Source organism: Chiloscyllium punctatum, chromosome 49 (genome assembly GCF_047496795.1).
Source record: "Chiloscyllium punctatum isolate Juve2018m chromosome 49, sChiPun1.3, whole genome shotgun sequence".
NCBI classification, from domain to species: domain Eukaryota; kingdom Metazoa; phylum Chordata; class Chondrichthyes; order Orectolobiformes; family Hemiscylliidae; genus Chiloscyllium; species Chiloscyllium punctatum.
This window is the reverse complement of record NC_092787.1, coordinates 23,281,088-23,297,770: the sequence shown is the minus strand read 5'-3', so window position 1 is coordinate 23,297,770 and position 16,683 is coordinate 23,281,088. Positions and strand designations below refer to the sequence as shown.

Below are 16,683 nucleotides of genomic sequence, written 5' to 3'. Positions count from 1 at the left end.
TAAATTTTCACATCCTCACCTTAAACCTGTGCCCTCCAGTTTTGGACTCCTTCCATTCCAGGGAAAAGACCTTGGCTATTCAGTCTCACCATGCCCCTCATGATTTTATAAACCTCTTAAAGGTTACCCCTCAGCCTCTGCACCAGGGAAAATAGCCCCATTCTATTCAGCCTCTGCCTAGAGCTCAAGCCTTCCAAGCCTGGCAACATGCTTGTAAATCTTTTCTGAACCCTTTCAAGTTTCACAACATCATCCTAATAGCAGGGAGGCCAGAATTGAACACAATATTCTGAAAGTGGCCTGACCAATGTCCTGTACAGCTGCAACCTGATCCCCCCCCCCCCCCCACCAACTCCTATAATCAATGCTCTGATCAATAAAGGAAAGCAAGCACCTCGAGGAACTCCAAGGTCTCTTTGTTTAGCAGCACTCCCTAGGGCTTTACCATAAAGTGTATATGTCTTGCCTTTCCAAAATGCAGCATGTCACATTTATCTAAATTAAACTCCATGTTCCGCCACTCGGCCCATTGGCCCATCTCATCAAGGTTCCGTTGAACTCTAAAGTTTCCTCCTTCGCTGTCTACTACACCACCAATTTTGGTGTCATCTGCAAACTTAATAACTATACCTGCTATGTTCACATCCAAACTGTTTACATAAATGAAAAACCAATATGTGCACAGAAGGCTCACTCAATACAGCAATGACCACAGGGAGCATATTTGTCACAATCCTGATGAAGGGCTTACACACAAAATGTCGACTAACCTGCTCCTTGGATGCTGCCTGACCTGCTGTGCTTTTCCAGTGCCATACTTTTCACCGAGCATATTTCTCACATTGACTTTAAGACAAAAGATCCAACTTAATTTATGAATACACTGCCAGTGACAAAACTGCAAATCGTCATCAGCCTTGAGGGTAAATTTTATTTTATCCCCTGACTGGTTCGGAAAGTAATTGCAGGATGGTGTGAACAAGGATATTCAGAGGCACACATCATGGCCCCAATTTTTCTCATTCTGTGTTGACCTTGCTAATTGTTTGAAGGAACTTGTACACTTATCATGAACTGAGCTGTGGCATTTAGTGAACAGCTGCGAAGTCCAAAAATCTACAAAAGCCTGATGTCATCATAATTGTTAAAAGGTAAGTTAGTTACATTTTTTATTTACCTATTTTAAGTGGGATTAAGTAAGTCATTGATTCAACAATTTAAAAATAAAACTTTAGGAAAAATTGCACAACTGAGATTCAGCCACTGGGGGGTGCACTGAACCTATCTCCCAGATTCTCACTTGCTTTCTCTTCCTTATTGCTATTGTCGTGGCTATTTGAGTCAGATTTGTGCAAAGTTGCACCTGTTGCAGTCTATCCTTTCTTATTCCTCCTCATTTTTCTTCCTTCTGGGTCAATGTTCATCTTAACTGTGGGACTTATAAGAGTAACTTTTGCTTTCTGTTTGATTGTGGCAAATGAAGTATAATATTTGTGTATCCTAATGTTTTGCTGCATTGTTGTAGGTTTGCCAAAAAATAATCTTTTTGCTTAAGCTCTGCATTCATTTCAAAGACTTGGCTGAGAAGTTGTCTTTCTGCTAATTCATGGCAATTAATATCTCTTAAATTATGGCCACATTTCTATCTTTTTAAATGATCAAAGCAAAGAAGTTTTGAATGGATTTCTATTTCAGTAAAAACCTTCAGATGCAGCATTTAATTGTGTAGTATTGTGCCTGGTTTACACTGCCAACTTTGCATCAACACAACTTGCGTAATGCAGTTTAAGTGTGAAGTTGCCTAAGATGCATGAAATGTGGTAGTCTCATTCACATTGCAACAGGACAGTGTACAGCTTCACTTTTAATTACTTCACTGACTGCCAATTGGTACAGCTGGGAATTTGTCAAACCTGAGTTTTAATGGATGTCTGGAGTAAGCCATTACACTAGTGAAAATGTTTTAACATTTGAATTGCTTTCAGACTGCTCGTTGGTGCCTTGAGTAAGTGCATGCTTTAGGTATTGCAATCTCCCTTAATAAGGGATCTCCCATGTTGGGGGTTTTGAGTCTTCCGTTGCTCTTCATTTTTGGAGGTTTTGAATAGTACTTATTATATAACCGACACCGCAGGCAGTGCAGCTTGCGCCCCTAAAACTCTTTGCTTCTCTACCCCTTTGTGTTAAGGTGTGTGTTAGAACCTATCAGTTAGAGTAAGCATATAGCCATGTCGTAATATTGATTTGCTTAGTCTTATTTTAATTGTAATGTGCTACACCCCGTGGAACAGGCCTTTTATGCACCTACACTGCATTTTCATTTTCTATTTGATGGCAATCCCTCATTTCAAGAAAAAAGGTAGAAGAGAACTGGCCCATAGATGAGACAAGACAGCCAATAATCACTTAGAAAATCAGCTCTTTAAAGTCACACTTCTAATTATTGCCTTCCTTTGCTTTAAAAGCAGTACATCCATTATCAACACTCTTGAAGTGACATAACGTATCAATACTACGATCTAACAAAGAATATTGTGCAGGGCGCCTTCATGAAATTCACCAAATTGATAAATAATTATTACAGCCTTTTTCCTCACGTCATCAACCATAAACACTCTCAATCTCTAGTAAATTATGCTTCAGTTACACATGTTAAAAGATCACATCTCCTGTTGGTTTTGGTTTCCTTTTTTAAGAAAGGATTTAAATGTTCTAAGGTGGTTTGGAAGAGATGGCTAGATTGGTACCTTGAATGTGCAAGTTACCCTATAAGAGAAGATGGGACGTGCAGGGTTTGGTTTAATAGAATTTGAAAGAGTGAAGGATGATTGAATTCAAATGTATTTCATCATGATGGTCTTGACAAGATGGACATGAAAAGAGTTTCTTTTGTGGCTCAATCCAGAGCTAGGGGCACTGATTTAACATTAGGGGAAGCCCTTTTAGGATAGATTGGGGATTTGTTTAGTCAGTCATATGACTTCAGAATTCTCTGCCTCTGAAGGTGGTGGATGCAGGGTCAATTAATATACAGGCAAGGTTGGATGGACTCTTGATAGGCGATGGAAGCAAAGATTATTCACCTTGATGGGCATGTGGAATTCAGAACTCAGACTGATCAGCCATCTCTTTATTGAAAGACATGGCAGGCTCAAAGGTCTGAATGGCTTACTTCTGACCCTAATTTGTACATCTGCAACCTACCCAATTGTTGGAGACGTGGCAGTACTACACCTCCAAGTTTTGTCTGAACTGATTCCTTTTCCTCCAGCCTTTTTAACAGAGATGATGGGCCGAATGGCACCCTGTTTTGTATATGTTCTGAGATTTTATTTCAATTGGTGTTTTGCTGTCCAGACATTTACTGTGAGGTTCCACTATTAATTTATTCAAGGTAGAAATGTTTTCTTTTATCACGACTGCCATTTTTGCGTTTCTGAATAGTTGTGGGCATTTTCATTGGTGAACTGTGATTTGCTTAACCTGGCTATGAGCACATACTGTGATGTTGTAAACATGTAATATGTAAATTGTAGGTTTTGTTCAGTATCTCTATTGTTGAGTAAGGTCATTGTCTGAGTTGTATTCAATTACCACTTGAATGCAAGTGGACTGTTAAGTGCCGTTTCACTAATGTTGAAACGGAAAAGAGGGGGCACCTTCTGAAAGGCAATTTTTGAATTATTGCAGCCCAATATAGATGGGTTGTCTTCGTTTTGTGAAGGGCCACCCTTAGAGGGCAGCGTGGCCTGTCTGTTCAGGCATTGTTGCTGCAGTTTATTCCAGATATATTTTTCCTTATCTATACCATATACTGAATACCCAAGCCTGTGTAATGATCCATAAAATAGGACCCATTTACTAACACAAGACCAAATGGCGAGAACAATGATTGATACTGACAAACGTACAATAACACCACAGCAGGGGTGTGCGTAAATTAATTGTGCTCTGCAGCTGCAGCTACACTGCTCGACTTGTAGTGGCTACCTCAGTGCTTCTGCCCATGCAACTGAATAGCAGTCTGTTTTGTGTGTGAAGGAAGAAATGTCTAAGTCCTACCGGACAGCTGTGTTGTAACATTTATTTTAAAGTTTTGCTGCTACAAGTGGTGTAGGCTTGCATGTCTCCAAATAATTAGTTTTAAAAACATAAGTATCAATTGAAAGATGACCATGGCCTCTGAGAAACTGTCACATTTTCAGATGCAGCTTTTTTTCCATCTCTTTCTCCCCTCCCAAACAAAAAATGTACACACACCACAGCCAGCACCATCTCTGTTCCATCTCAGGAGAGTTATGACATGCAACCTGTCATCTGTCAACCAGTAACCAGTGAAAGAGAGAATCCCTTATTCACAGCCCACCGAGTGGGAGCCAGTTGGTTTTGTTTTACTTGTGTTGTAATGAATTGTTAACCAGGCTCAAGGCCTATACAGAACAGGCTTCAAAGAAACAGCTGGTAGAGGAGGCAGTTAAAACTGAACAATGCATCTGTCAGACCATACCTTTTTAGGCACAATGTACACATAAAACTTTCAGCAGTTCTTGGCCTTTCTCATTTAAAAACCTGGAGACTGCTTTTATTTTCTTTACTATTTTTTATATTTGTTTATATTTGAAAAGTGCCTGTATAATTTTCACACAAATGTGCACAGAAATGCAAATTCATTAACTATGTACATTTTCCTCCTCTGTAATAGTCTAATCTCTAGTCATTCATTGCAGTCTTGGTATAAATGGTTTTCATTTCCTATAGGTACATTTAAAAATGATTTTTTAAAAAATCATTTCAGTGAGGTCTGTTCTTTTAAAAAGTCAATGATTTAAACTCAGTCCCTGGGATTAAATGATCTGCAATGACTTGTAGTATGCCATTGGATATGATATAGACTGTTGGTTAATATTATTTAGAACAGTTATCACTTGCATTCTAAGCCTGCTGTAGCTTGACTTAATTCTGGACATACTGTTCAGTGGAAGGCTTGTGTCTTGCATATCCCTTCTGTGCTGGTGGTGTTCTTATTTTGTTGAGATGTTTTAAATGACCAATTTAGACAAAATATTCTTATGCCAAGTGGAGGAAAGCCTTTCAAAGTCAATGTTCCTAATATTTGTAACTTTAAAATGGTGGATTTTGTAGGACTGTTCACATGAAAGGCAAGAGTTGACATTCACTCTCTCTCAAGCCTGTTCTGCCATGTTCAGAATTTCTTGTTGCTGTATAAAGTGAGACTCTTCTTTAGGAATAGCTTTGTGTATCAGGTCTTTATTGTTTCTTTAAATAATTAACTAACTCATTTGAGATTACTCGTGTATTAGTAGCTAGTTCTGTCAAGACATTGGATGCAGGTGGGTGGAAGAGGAATAAGCTGCTTCAGCTCCAACCCAGTCTGCTCCTGACTTAATTTCTCATGTCCTGACCAGTCTTTTGTAGTCGTAGATGTCTACAGCACAGAGTAAAGGACCTTCAATCCATTGAATCTGCACCAAAAACCATGTCTAACTCTTAAAATCTCATTTTCCAGTACTTGCCCTGTAGTCTTGTATGTCTTGGCATTGCAAGTGTATAAGTATATACTTAAAAGTCATGAGGTTTTCAGCCTCTACCACCTCTTTCCATCTGACTTCTCAGCTCTAAAGAAGGGTCACTGGACTAGAAATGTTGACTGATTTCTCACCAAACCTACCCAGATTTTCCAGCAATTTGTTTTGTTTCCCATCTGACTGGTTGGTTGTGACCTCAGTCCTTTTCTCAGTCCAACCACTTTATATTCTCCATCAGAGCACATCTCAACTCTTTCACCCCCAAAACTGCCACCACCAAAAAAAAAATTGCAATTTATCATCAGGCTCCATGCCTGTGTCACCTCCTGACTTCATTATTCCAATGCTCTACTGACTGGCTTTCCCTCATTGGTTTGTGTAAACTTCCACTTGTTAAAAATTCTGCTCCCCCATCCATCCTGCTTTGCATGCAATTCAGCTGTTCTTCTGTCCTTTAATAGTTTTGGTTCCCTGAACATACACATTGTTAAATTAGGTCAAACATGCTTCATTAGTTTTGTAGCCTTCTCAATTCCTACAATTCCATCCAGGACCCTCCATTTGTCTGATTCCCGTGTCAACTTCCACTGGCACTGGCAACTATTTTTAGCTACCAAGGTCCAACCCTCTGGAATCCCTCAACTATACTCCCTTCCTTTTAAGACCCTCTCAGAAGCCCCTTTGACTGTGCTCTTGATTCTGTCACTACTCCACCTATTACTGTGGCTAGTCTCTCACTGTTCCCTTTCCACCCACTTCCAAATGTTGTATGTTTACTATCAATGTACTTTCAAGGTACTGAGACAGTACCAAGAAACATACTGTCGCTTTATTAATCATTTTGGGTCTTTGGAGGTCAAAATGGAGGTCGACTTGGAAACTTAACTGATTTAATCAGTCTGAAATAATGTATAGTGACTGTTCCACATTAGTGGAATGTTAACTGCATTTAAGTAATTTGGCAAGGCATATAGCAACAGATTTTCCAAACATTTACTGAATTTGACTTGCTATGTGGAAATGCATCACAAGATGAAGAGCAGTGAGAATTCTGATTATATTTTTCTGGGCAAGAAAACAAATACCAATCGCTATGAATACCGCACCTGATGTCCAGGTGTTCAATTATCTGTTGCTTAAGTGGAATTTTTTTCTCAAGGCTGAATTTGAGCATGGGATTAGTTCAATCTTATTATCCAGTTGGATAATATTAAGACCATTCTGACAAATATGTCCTTCGTTAAACACCAAATCTGAATAGAAAATAAGAATGGAAAGAGAAATTCATCTGTTTAACTCTTGTAAATGTTAGTCTGAGTGCTAGCCAGATGGATGTTGGATCTGATTACAGGTGAAGGGAGTGGGGGAGAAGATAGTTATTTGGAGCAAACAGGTGCCTGTAAGGCCTCATGCACTTAAAACTCTTTGTTTATATGCTGTAGAGGTTGGAACAAATGGATGAGTTGCAACTTTTAATTAAAACATTGGAAAATATGTAGGTTCTTGTTAGCGTTCAAATTTGCCATTGTACTGATGGATTCATGGGTTTGCATTCACTGGATTTAAGAAGAGTGAGAGGGGAAATATATAGAATTGTGCCAGGGGTTGACAGACTGGATGCAAGGCTGTTTCTGCTGCTGGATGGGACTGGGGGAAATATTGATGTTTGAGAATAAGAGGTCACATTTAATTTTGGACAGAGTTGAGAGCTTTTTTCATTTGAGTGCTGAATCTGTGGAATTCTCAATCACAGAAATCTATGGAGACCAGTTCACTATACTTCGATTTCTAGAGGCTAAAACGTAAAGAGAGTTATGAGGCGAGCAATAATGTGACATTAAACAGAAAATTGAATGGCAGAAATGGTTTAATGGGCTGAATGGTCTACTTCACCTCCTTTTTCCTTTTCTTTTTGATGCATCCAATGAAACATTTTCCAATGTGTTGAACTTTGTGCTCAGTATCTTGAGAATTAAGTGTACTATGGATAGCTATTCAGTGGCATGTACAAGGGAGATTAAAACTTTGATTCATTAGCTAACAATAAATGAGAAGCAGCTCTAAAAGACTAAACCCAAAAAGCTCTTTAGATTTACCTCTGAATGCTCACATCCAATTTCAAAATAATGTCTAGACTTGGCATTTAGGATATAGTACTTCTCTTGGTTTTGACCTTCTTATTTTTTTTATTAGGTGCTCCAAGTGAGGATCCAATGTTCCCTAAGGTGGCATGGCCAACTCCAGACCACTGTCCCACATGTCATGAAGAAATTAAGGGCCTTCATACGTGGAATGAGAAAGAAGTTCTCACATATTTGAAGTCTTATTACAGCGTGGACAGCATTTCTTTGAAATATAGTGAATATGAATTGCAAGCTAATAAAACAAAGAAACCAGCTCTAGAAAATAATGAAAGCCAGGATAAAAATAAAGTGTCCTCTCAACTGAGTAATGGCCATAAGGAGCAAAATGGCATCCCTCAGAACCCAGCCCAAAACCCTAGACTTAGTGCCTTGATAAAACAAGAAAAGGGCAATTTGGCTGATAGTAATCAGAAAAGAATTTCATTTGACCAGGAAGCAGCCAGCCTGAAGAAAGACCATAAACAATCCGTTTCATTTTTTGGAATCGGGTTTTCCAGTGTAGACATGAGCTTGTGTGTCATGTTATATGCAGCATCGTGTTTTTTCCTGATGGTCATGTGCTTCTACTTTCAAATGAGGTCAAAAAAATGGAAAACCAGGTATGTCTGTCCTATCGTTTAAACGGTGTTGCAGAGGGAAAATGGTTCTGTGTTCCAGCAGAAGTAGTCCTTGGTGAGGCTTTGTTTTCTCCAAAGCACGTCTTTACTTTTAGCATATTCAATCCGGACTGTAGACTTCCAGTTTAGTTCTAACATGTAACTTCATCATGGATGCATTTTACAGATACTCCTACAATGAGCATTATTTTCAATGCTTGATTGCCTTTTTAAGTGCATCTGCAGTCATGTCCCAGCAGTTAGGTTAGCCCCTTTTCTCTGGTATAATTCTGACTGATTCTTGTCGGGCTATGATTCTACACGGGTTGGGTACCCTTCGTGTCTCACCTGAGACTTGGTTTTTGCACTTAATGTCTTGACAATATTTCAGGCAGCTCAAATCCAGGGAGAGCTGAGCAGATGGTCCCAAACCCAGCCCAATCCTGTCTGACCAAAATTGGTGGTGCAATTCTGAACATTTCCTCCCAACTCTCTTTTGCCCATTTCCCCACTTCATTGATGTCAACTTAGTCAAAAGATATGAATGAAGCTTGCTATATGAAGGTCAGGGATAGCAGGGAGATATCAGATGTTTGCTTCCACCACTCTGCCTGACTGATTCCAAATGTTCATCACTCAAGTCCTTCCTAATCACTCATTCAGATTAATTTTCCAGTATAGTGTGTCTCCTGATCCTACATTTCTAGCTGTATTTTAAAGTGGTATTCAGGTACGTTCTACACAGGCCATAATTGCTGAAGTATTTCCCCACCCAATCTATATGTTCACAAAATCTTAATTTATTTTATTCTTCACAAGTTGAAATGTTCCTACTCAGCTCAGCTGTTGGGGTAGGTTTGTGTCTGATATTCCAACTTTGCTACTCTCTATAACCACACTGCTTTATACCAAGGATCAATCTCCTTACTCTACTCTATGTAAACCATTTCTCCTCCATGTTCATTGTGAATGGACAAGAATTGAATGCAATAATTCACCTCTGTTCTGACCAGTTTGTTGTTTAGTCCCTGCGTGGCCATTACTGGATGTGTACACTGTCACTTATTTTAGCAACTTCAACTCATTGTCCCTGCATTAGCAGTAATGATTTTGGCTATTGCTGGCAAGTTCCTTTCTATGTCCCTGAATCAAGCACATTCATTGCTAATTTGTGTGCACTTGCTTTTCATGTGTCTCTGTTATTTTACATGGATCATACTGAAACTTTCTAATTTTAAATAAGTCTGAGATTCTATGAAGTATTTTGCCTCTATTTTTGGAAGGTGTATTTTTCAACCTCAATTTTAACGAAGATAATAAAAACAGTTAATTCTTTTCACACTTTTTTTGCGGTGCCTACACTAAACCAAGCATCATGCTCATCTGTCTGTGAGGTGGGGTGAAGATTTTAATGCATTGATGCAGCTACCGTTTCATTGTTTTTGTATGTATTTTGTACAGCAAAGGTATTGATCAGGGCTACTATTTGTCTGCTTGTCCATCTCCTGCTAAGAATGGAGGTAATTATCATTTGCTTCACACTCCGGCTGTTACTTGAGTGAACAGAACTATTTTTGATGACATCAGATACGTGCCTTTCAATATTCAACAGGGCGATACGCTTTCAATGATTTAAAAGTAATGCCTTTTGACAATTTGTTCTTTTGAATGCTTGTTTAATGTTAAGTTCCATATTTTCTTGGCCATGACACAAGTCACTCAATTCCGACCAATTTTTTATTTTAAACAGTCTTTTATTTGGTCCAAAATACAACTGCCGTATCTTTAGAGGCTATAACAGGAAAGGTTTGCCAAATGTTGCACTGGTACAGTAGTTCAGGCAGATTGCTGTTGGAATTGAGACAAATAGCCATGGTATTTATCCAGGGTAATTCAGGGAAAGAGGAGTGTGGAGGTCTGGCAGTGAAATTTATTTGTACCACAGTCTGACATTTGACCACCTGAAATATATACTTCGAAACAAGAACCTTGTTTTTTGTAGTTCTCCATTTTAGCTTTTGCAAAGAAATGGTAAATTGCAATGTCTACACCATGGATTGAGATCAAGTGCTGTCATGTTTAGAGACTACTTCAGACAAGGCATGCTCCTGTTTGAATTTTAAAGGGATGTATTCGTTAGTTGCTCAGTTTTTAATGAATTGTCACAATACCTTGCATTTGCTTGCTCTTTCTGCATCCCATTTAAAACTCAGCTTTGCTTTAATTCATTTTGATCGATCAATTGAAGTTTCAACAGAATTACCTCCAGTATTATCCAGTGAAGTACAACCCCAAACCAATCTGAAGTTTCTTCAGAGATTCTGTTGTGCCATTGGAAGAATTTCCATTCTGTATGTCCAGATGTATTTTTAAAAAGATGAGTGCCGTTTGTTCTTTCAGAATGTCGCCTTCACTTTCAAAATCTTTTCTAAAGATCATAATTGAATTTATTTATTTTGTTTTGAGCTATCTTGTCCATTGTACTGTTATACCTTGATGTTTCGGTCACTGCTGTATATTTTCTATAGGAGAAAATGTAGGCAATCTTTTGTACTGAGAAGAAAAATGCAAGAACCTTAATCCTATTTGAAATAAATTGCTGTTCAAACAATTTGTAGACTTTGATATTCACAATGTCCTCCTGGCTAAGTTTAATTTAAAAGCAAAGATTACTTTTTTTTTCTTGACTGATTCCTAACATGGCAGTGGAACTTGGATAATTCTAGTACGTGATTGCAAATTGGAAATCTGCCCCACTTCATGAGTTATTTTTGCAGCTAAAGAGAGCATCTTAGGCCTCAGGAGCCATGTAACATTTTCTGCATTTCACTGCAGCCAGAGAAAACAACGTTTTGGACATTTGTGTGTTTTCATGCAGGCACAGATCTATTGACTTGAAATATTCAGCAATATTATGCAGTGGTCTAGAACATATCACCCAGTGCAGTAGATAGACTATGCCCAAAATAGAGAAACAAACTAAAAGGGTAATTCTTCACCTGGTTACAAAATAACACTCCAATCTATTAGACTAATATACTGGCAGAGAAATTTGCTAGAACTGCTTGGGAGAATTTAAACAAGTAGTTGGGGGGGAACCCAGGGAGATAGTGAGGAAAGAGATCAATCTGAGACTGGTACAGCTGACAACAGAAGTGAGTCAAACAGTCAGGGCAGGCAGGGACAAGGTAGGACTAATAAATTAAACTGCATTTATTTCAATGTAAGGGGCCTAACAGGGAAGACAGATGAACTCAGGGCATGGTTAGGAACATGGGACTGGGATATCATAGCAATTACAGAAACGTGGCTCCAGGATGGGCAGGACTGGCAGCTTAATGTTCCAGGATAGAAAGGGAGGCAAGAGGAGAGTGATGGCATTTTTGATAAGGGATAGCATTGCAGATGTGCTGAGGGAGGATATTCCCGGAAATACATCCAGCGAAGTTATTTGGGTGGAACTGAGAAATAAGAAAGGAATGATCACCTTACTGAGATTGTATTATAGACCCCCCCCCCCCCCCCCCCAAATAGTCACAGGGAAATTGAGAAACAAACTCTTAAGGAGATCTCAGCTATCTGGAAGAATAATAGGGTAGTTATGGTAGGGGATTTTAACATTCCAAACATCGATTGGGACTGCCATAGTGTTAAAGGTTTACGTGGAGAGGAATTTAAGTGTGTACAAGTCAATTTTCTGATTCAGTATGCGGATGTACCTACTAGAGAAGGTGCAAAACTTTACCTACTCTTGGCAGGGCAGGTGACTGAGGTGTCAGTGGGGGAGCACTTTGGGGCCAGCGACCATAATTCTGTTTGTTTTAAAATAGTGATGGAAAAGGATAGACCAGATCTAAAGGTTGAAGTTCTAAATTGGAGAAAGGCCAATTTTGACGGTATTAGGCAAGAACTTTCAAAAGCTGATTGGAGGCAGATATTTGCAGGTAAAGGGACGGCTGGAAAATGGGAAGTCTTCAGAAATGTGATAGCAAGAATCGAGAGAAAGTATATTCCTGTCAGGGTGAAAGAGAAGGCTAGTAGGTAAAGGGAATGCTAGATGACTAAAGAAATTGAGGGTTTGGTTAAGAAAAATAAGGAAGCATATGTCAGGATAGATTGAGTGAATCCAGAAGAGTATAAAGAAAGTAGGAGTATACTTAAAAGGGAAATCAAGAGGGCAAAACGGGGACATGAGATAGCTTTGGCAAATAGAACTAAGGAGAATCCAAAGGGTTTTTACAAATATATTAAAGACAAAAGGCTAACTAGGGAGAGAATAGGGTCCCTCAAAGATCAGCAAGGTGGCCTTTGTGTGGAGCCACAGAAAATGGGGGCAATACTAAATGAATATTTTGCATCAGTATTTACTGTGGAAAAGGATATGGAAGATATGGACAGTAGGGAAATAGATGGTGACATCTTGCAAAATGTCCAGATTACAGAGGAGGAAGTGCTGGATGTCTTGAAACGGTTAAAAGTGGATAAATCCCCAGGACCTGATCAGGCGTACCAGAGAACTCTGTGGGAAGCTAGAGAAGTGATTGCTGGGCCTCTTGCTGAGATATTTGTATCATCGATAGTCACAGGTGAGGTGCCGGAAGACTGGAGATTGGCTAATGTGGTGCCACTGTTTAAGAAGGTCAGTAAAGACAAGCCAGGGAATTATAGACCGGTGAGCCTGACCTCGGTGGGCATGTTGTTGAAGGGAATCCTGAGGGACAGGATGTACATGTATTTGGAAAGGCAAGGACTGATTCGGGATAGTCAACATGGCTTTGTGCGTGGGAAATCATGTCTCACAAACTTGATTGAGTTTTTTTGAAGAAGTAACAAAGAGGATTGATGAGGACAGAGCAGTTGATGTGATCTATATGGACTTCAGTAAGGCGTTCGACAAGGTTCCCCATGGGAGACTGATTAGCAAGGTTAGATCTCATGGAATACAGGGAGAACTAGCCATTTGGATACAGAACTGGCTCAGAGGTAGAGGACAGCGGGTGGTGGTGGAGGGTTGTTTTTCAGACAGGAGGCCTGTGACCAGCAGAGTGCCACAAGAATCGGTGCTGGTCCCTCTACGTTTTGTCATTTACATAAATGATTTGGATGTGAGCATAAGAGGTATAGTTAGTAAGTTTGCAGATGACACCAAAATTGGAGGTGTAGTGGACAACGAAGCGGGTTCAGATTACAACAGGATCTGGACCAGGTGGGCCAATGGGCTAAGAAGTGGCAGATGGAGTTTAATTAAGATAAATGCGAGGTGCTGCATTTTGGGAAAGCAAATCTTAGCTGGACTTATACACTTAATGGTAAGGTCCTAGGGAGTGTTGCTGAACAAAGAGACCTTGGAGTGCAGGTTCAAAGCTCCTTGAAAGTGGAGTCGCAGGTAAATAGGATAGTGAAGAAGGTGTTTGGTATGCTTTCCTTTATTGGTCAGAGTATTGAGTACAGGAGTTGGGAGGTCATGTAGCGGCTGTATAGGACATTGGTCACGCCACTGTTGGAAAATTGCGTGCAATTTTGGTCTCTTTCCTATTGGAAAGATGTTGTGAAACTTGAAAGGGTTCAGAAAAGAATCAAAAGGTTGTTGCCAGGGTTGGAGGATCTGAGCTACAGGGAGAGGCTGAACAGGCTGGGGCTGTTTTCCCTGGAGCGTCAGAGGCTGAGGGGTGGCCTTTATAGAGGGTTACAAAATTGAGGGGCATGGATAGGATAAATAGGCAAAGTCTTTTCCCTGGGGTTGGGGACTCCAGAGCTAGAGGGCATAGGTGTAAGGTGAGGGGGGGGGAAGATATATTAGAGACCTAAGGGGCAACTTTTTCACGTAGAGGGTGGTACGTGCATGGAATGAGCTGTCAGAGGATGTGGTGGAGGCTGGTATAATTGCAACATTTGAGAGGCATTTGGATGGGAACATGAATAGGAAGGGTTTGGAGGGATATGGACCAGTGCTGGCAGGTGGGACTAGATTGGGTTGGGATATCTGGTCGGCATGGACGGGTTGGACCGAAGGGCCTGTTTCCATGCTGTACATCTCTATGACTCTAAAAGGCTGCAGGATGGGTGTCTTTAATGAATGTTCAACTATAGTTAGTGTGATACTATCTTGAGTGGTTTCTTAGTTTAAATTTAATGATAAATGGGTGATGATAAACAATTTTTAATAAGCCCACTTCACGATATCTGGAAGCTTTACTGTTTCATGGGCAGTGTCTCATAACACTAGATCAAGAAGCATCTTCATTTGGCTCTGACATTCTTCATCTCAGATTGAAGAATGCACTTGAGTGATGCTCAAAATAATAAAAATATGTTGGTATCTGGTTTTGCACACGACTTACCAAAGTTGGTGGTCTCTAAGTTATCACTGAAAGTAAAGGTGCACATGATGAAACAAGGTTGTGTTGGGGAATGCAAAAAGCTAGCTAGTTTAATTGCTGTTACCACAATAGACCATAAAACACTAGGGTTTTTCCATTTAAAGAAGCATAGACTTAATGAGGTTAATGTCTTTAGAATGATGACCTTGTCCTAGTGAGCAGGCTATTTTTGTTTCCTTCATTTAGGAAGAGCTGTGCGCAATTATAAATTAGTTAGTCGTGGACCAAGGTAATGCTTGGGTATTTTTTTTTTGTAGAGTTTAATTGACCTCTACAGTAATTACTGCCTTCTGCAATGAATGCATAACTGTTAGAAACATTCAATAGAATGACCATAAAATATAGGAACAGAAGTAGGCCAGTCAGCTCTGCCATATAATGAGATCATGCCTGATCTGATAACCATCAGCTTCACTTTCCTGCCTTGCCCCATGACCCATAGTTCCCTTACTGAGTTAAAAATCTATCTGCACTTTGACTATACTTAATAACCCAGCCATGACAGCACTCTGCAGTAAAAGGTTGTGCAGGTTTAGTGCCCTCTGAAGAAATTCCTCCTCATCTGTCTTAAATGGGTAACCCCATACTCTGACTTTATGATCTCTGCTCCTAGACTTTCTCAAAAGGGGAAGAACTCTTTCTTCATCTATCCATTCAAACTCTTTAAGAATCTTGTGTCTTAATAAAAGTCTACTATTTCTAAATAACAATGGGTGCAGGAATAACCTCTAAAACCATTCCTCATAAGAGCCCTTCCAAATGTAAAATAAACCTACAGAACATTCTCTGGACTGGGTAATCCAAGATGGAGGATGGGAAAAATTTCTGGCTGTAACAGCTGCTCCTTTTTTTGAGGGATTTGAGGTGCTGGAGGTGATTTCCTCTAATTCCAGGAGCAGCAATTACTGTTTCATATGCTGTTGCATTATTTTGAAACTTTGGGGGAAAAAAAAGTCAAATGATAGCAATTCTAAAATGGAGAAGAACAGACAAAGGAAGCAGATGGTGAGGTCATTGCAGGCGAGAGAGAACCTGCGCAGTTACTGCCTTTGCTGTTTGAATTCATGTATCGTTGGACATCGGAGTGCATCTGGGAAAATTAACAAACAGCAAAATTCGCAACTGATCTTGGAGGAACTGTTGGGCAAAGTTCACAGCACAGAATCAGATAAGTTAATCATTGTTTTAAGTGTGGCCTACAGAGAATCTGCAGTAGTGAGTAGAGTGGGTTCTTTCTTGATTCTATGTTTTTGGGGGTATGTCTCTTGATTAAACTTAAAATATAAGCCATAACTATTCATTTAACCTGGGGCAGTGTTTGTAGAGGAATAAGCCGGTGTTAATTTCTGGGTCCGTAGATTGTGAAGGAGCAAAGATGGCCTTTAATAGTGATATATACTACTTGTCAGATGTGGGAGTTTAAAGAGAATTTAAGGGCTACTGCAGATTATATCTGCCATAAATGTTGTTGGCTGCCAATCTTATCAGATCGAATAGATTGGTTGGAGAGACAGTTGGAAGCAATGAGGAATTTGCAACAGCAACAATATGTGATGGATGGCAGTTATAGGAAGGGGGGAAAGTCTCGGATACAGTCACATAGATGAGTTAACTCCAGAAAAGGTAAGAGGTAGGCAGCTCATGCCGGAGTCTTTTTTGGGTATACCCATTTCAAACAGGTATGCTATTTTGGAGAATATAGGGGATGATGGATTCTCAGGGGAACGTAGCACGAACAGCCAAGTTTCTGGTATTGAGACTGGCTCTAATGCAATAAGGGGGAGGTCGGGTTCCAAGAGATCAATTGTGTTAGGGGCTTCTCTAATCCGAGGTACATACAGACAGACTGTTTGTACCTCTGACTAGAGAATCCCCTAACACAATTGATCTCTGTGGCCAGCAGCGAAAAAGCAGAATGGTGTGTTGCTTCCCTGGTGCTAGGATCAAGGATGTCTCAGAGAGGGTGCAAAATGTTCTCATGGGGGAGAAGGGCCCAGCAAGAGGTGATTGTCCACAT

The 16,683-nt window shown here is 39.9% G+C and overlaps 1 protein-coding gene across 2 annotated transcripts in view; it reads left to right on the top strand.

The window, feature by feature from the left end:
* Positions 1–10,897, top strand: part of qsox2 (quiescin Q6 sulfhydryl oxidase 2) — an 81,254-nt gene extending 70,357 nt beyond the window's left edge. For both annotated transcript variants that reach the window (XM_072565845.1, XM_072565844.1), the window contains exon 12: positions 7,740–10,897. In XM_072565845.1, coding sequence (XP_072421946.1) covers positions 7,740–8,311 — 572 coding nt within the window. In that variant the 3' untranslated portion in view covers positions 8,312–10,897. The remainder of the gene's footprint in view (positions 1–7,739) is intronic.
* The last annotated feature ends 5,786 nt before the right edge of the window (positions 10,898–16,683 follow it).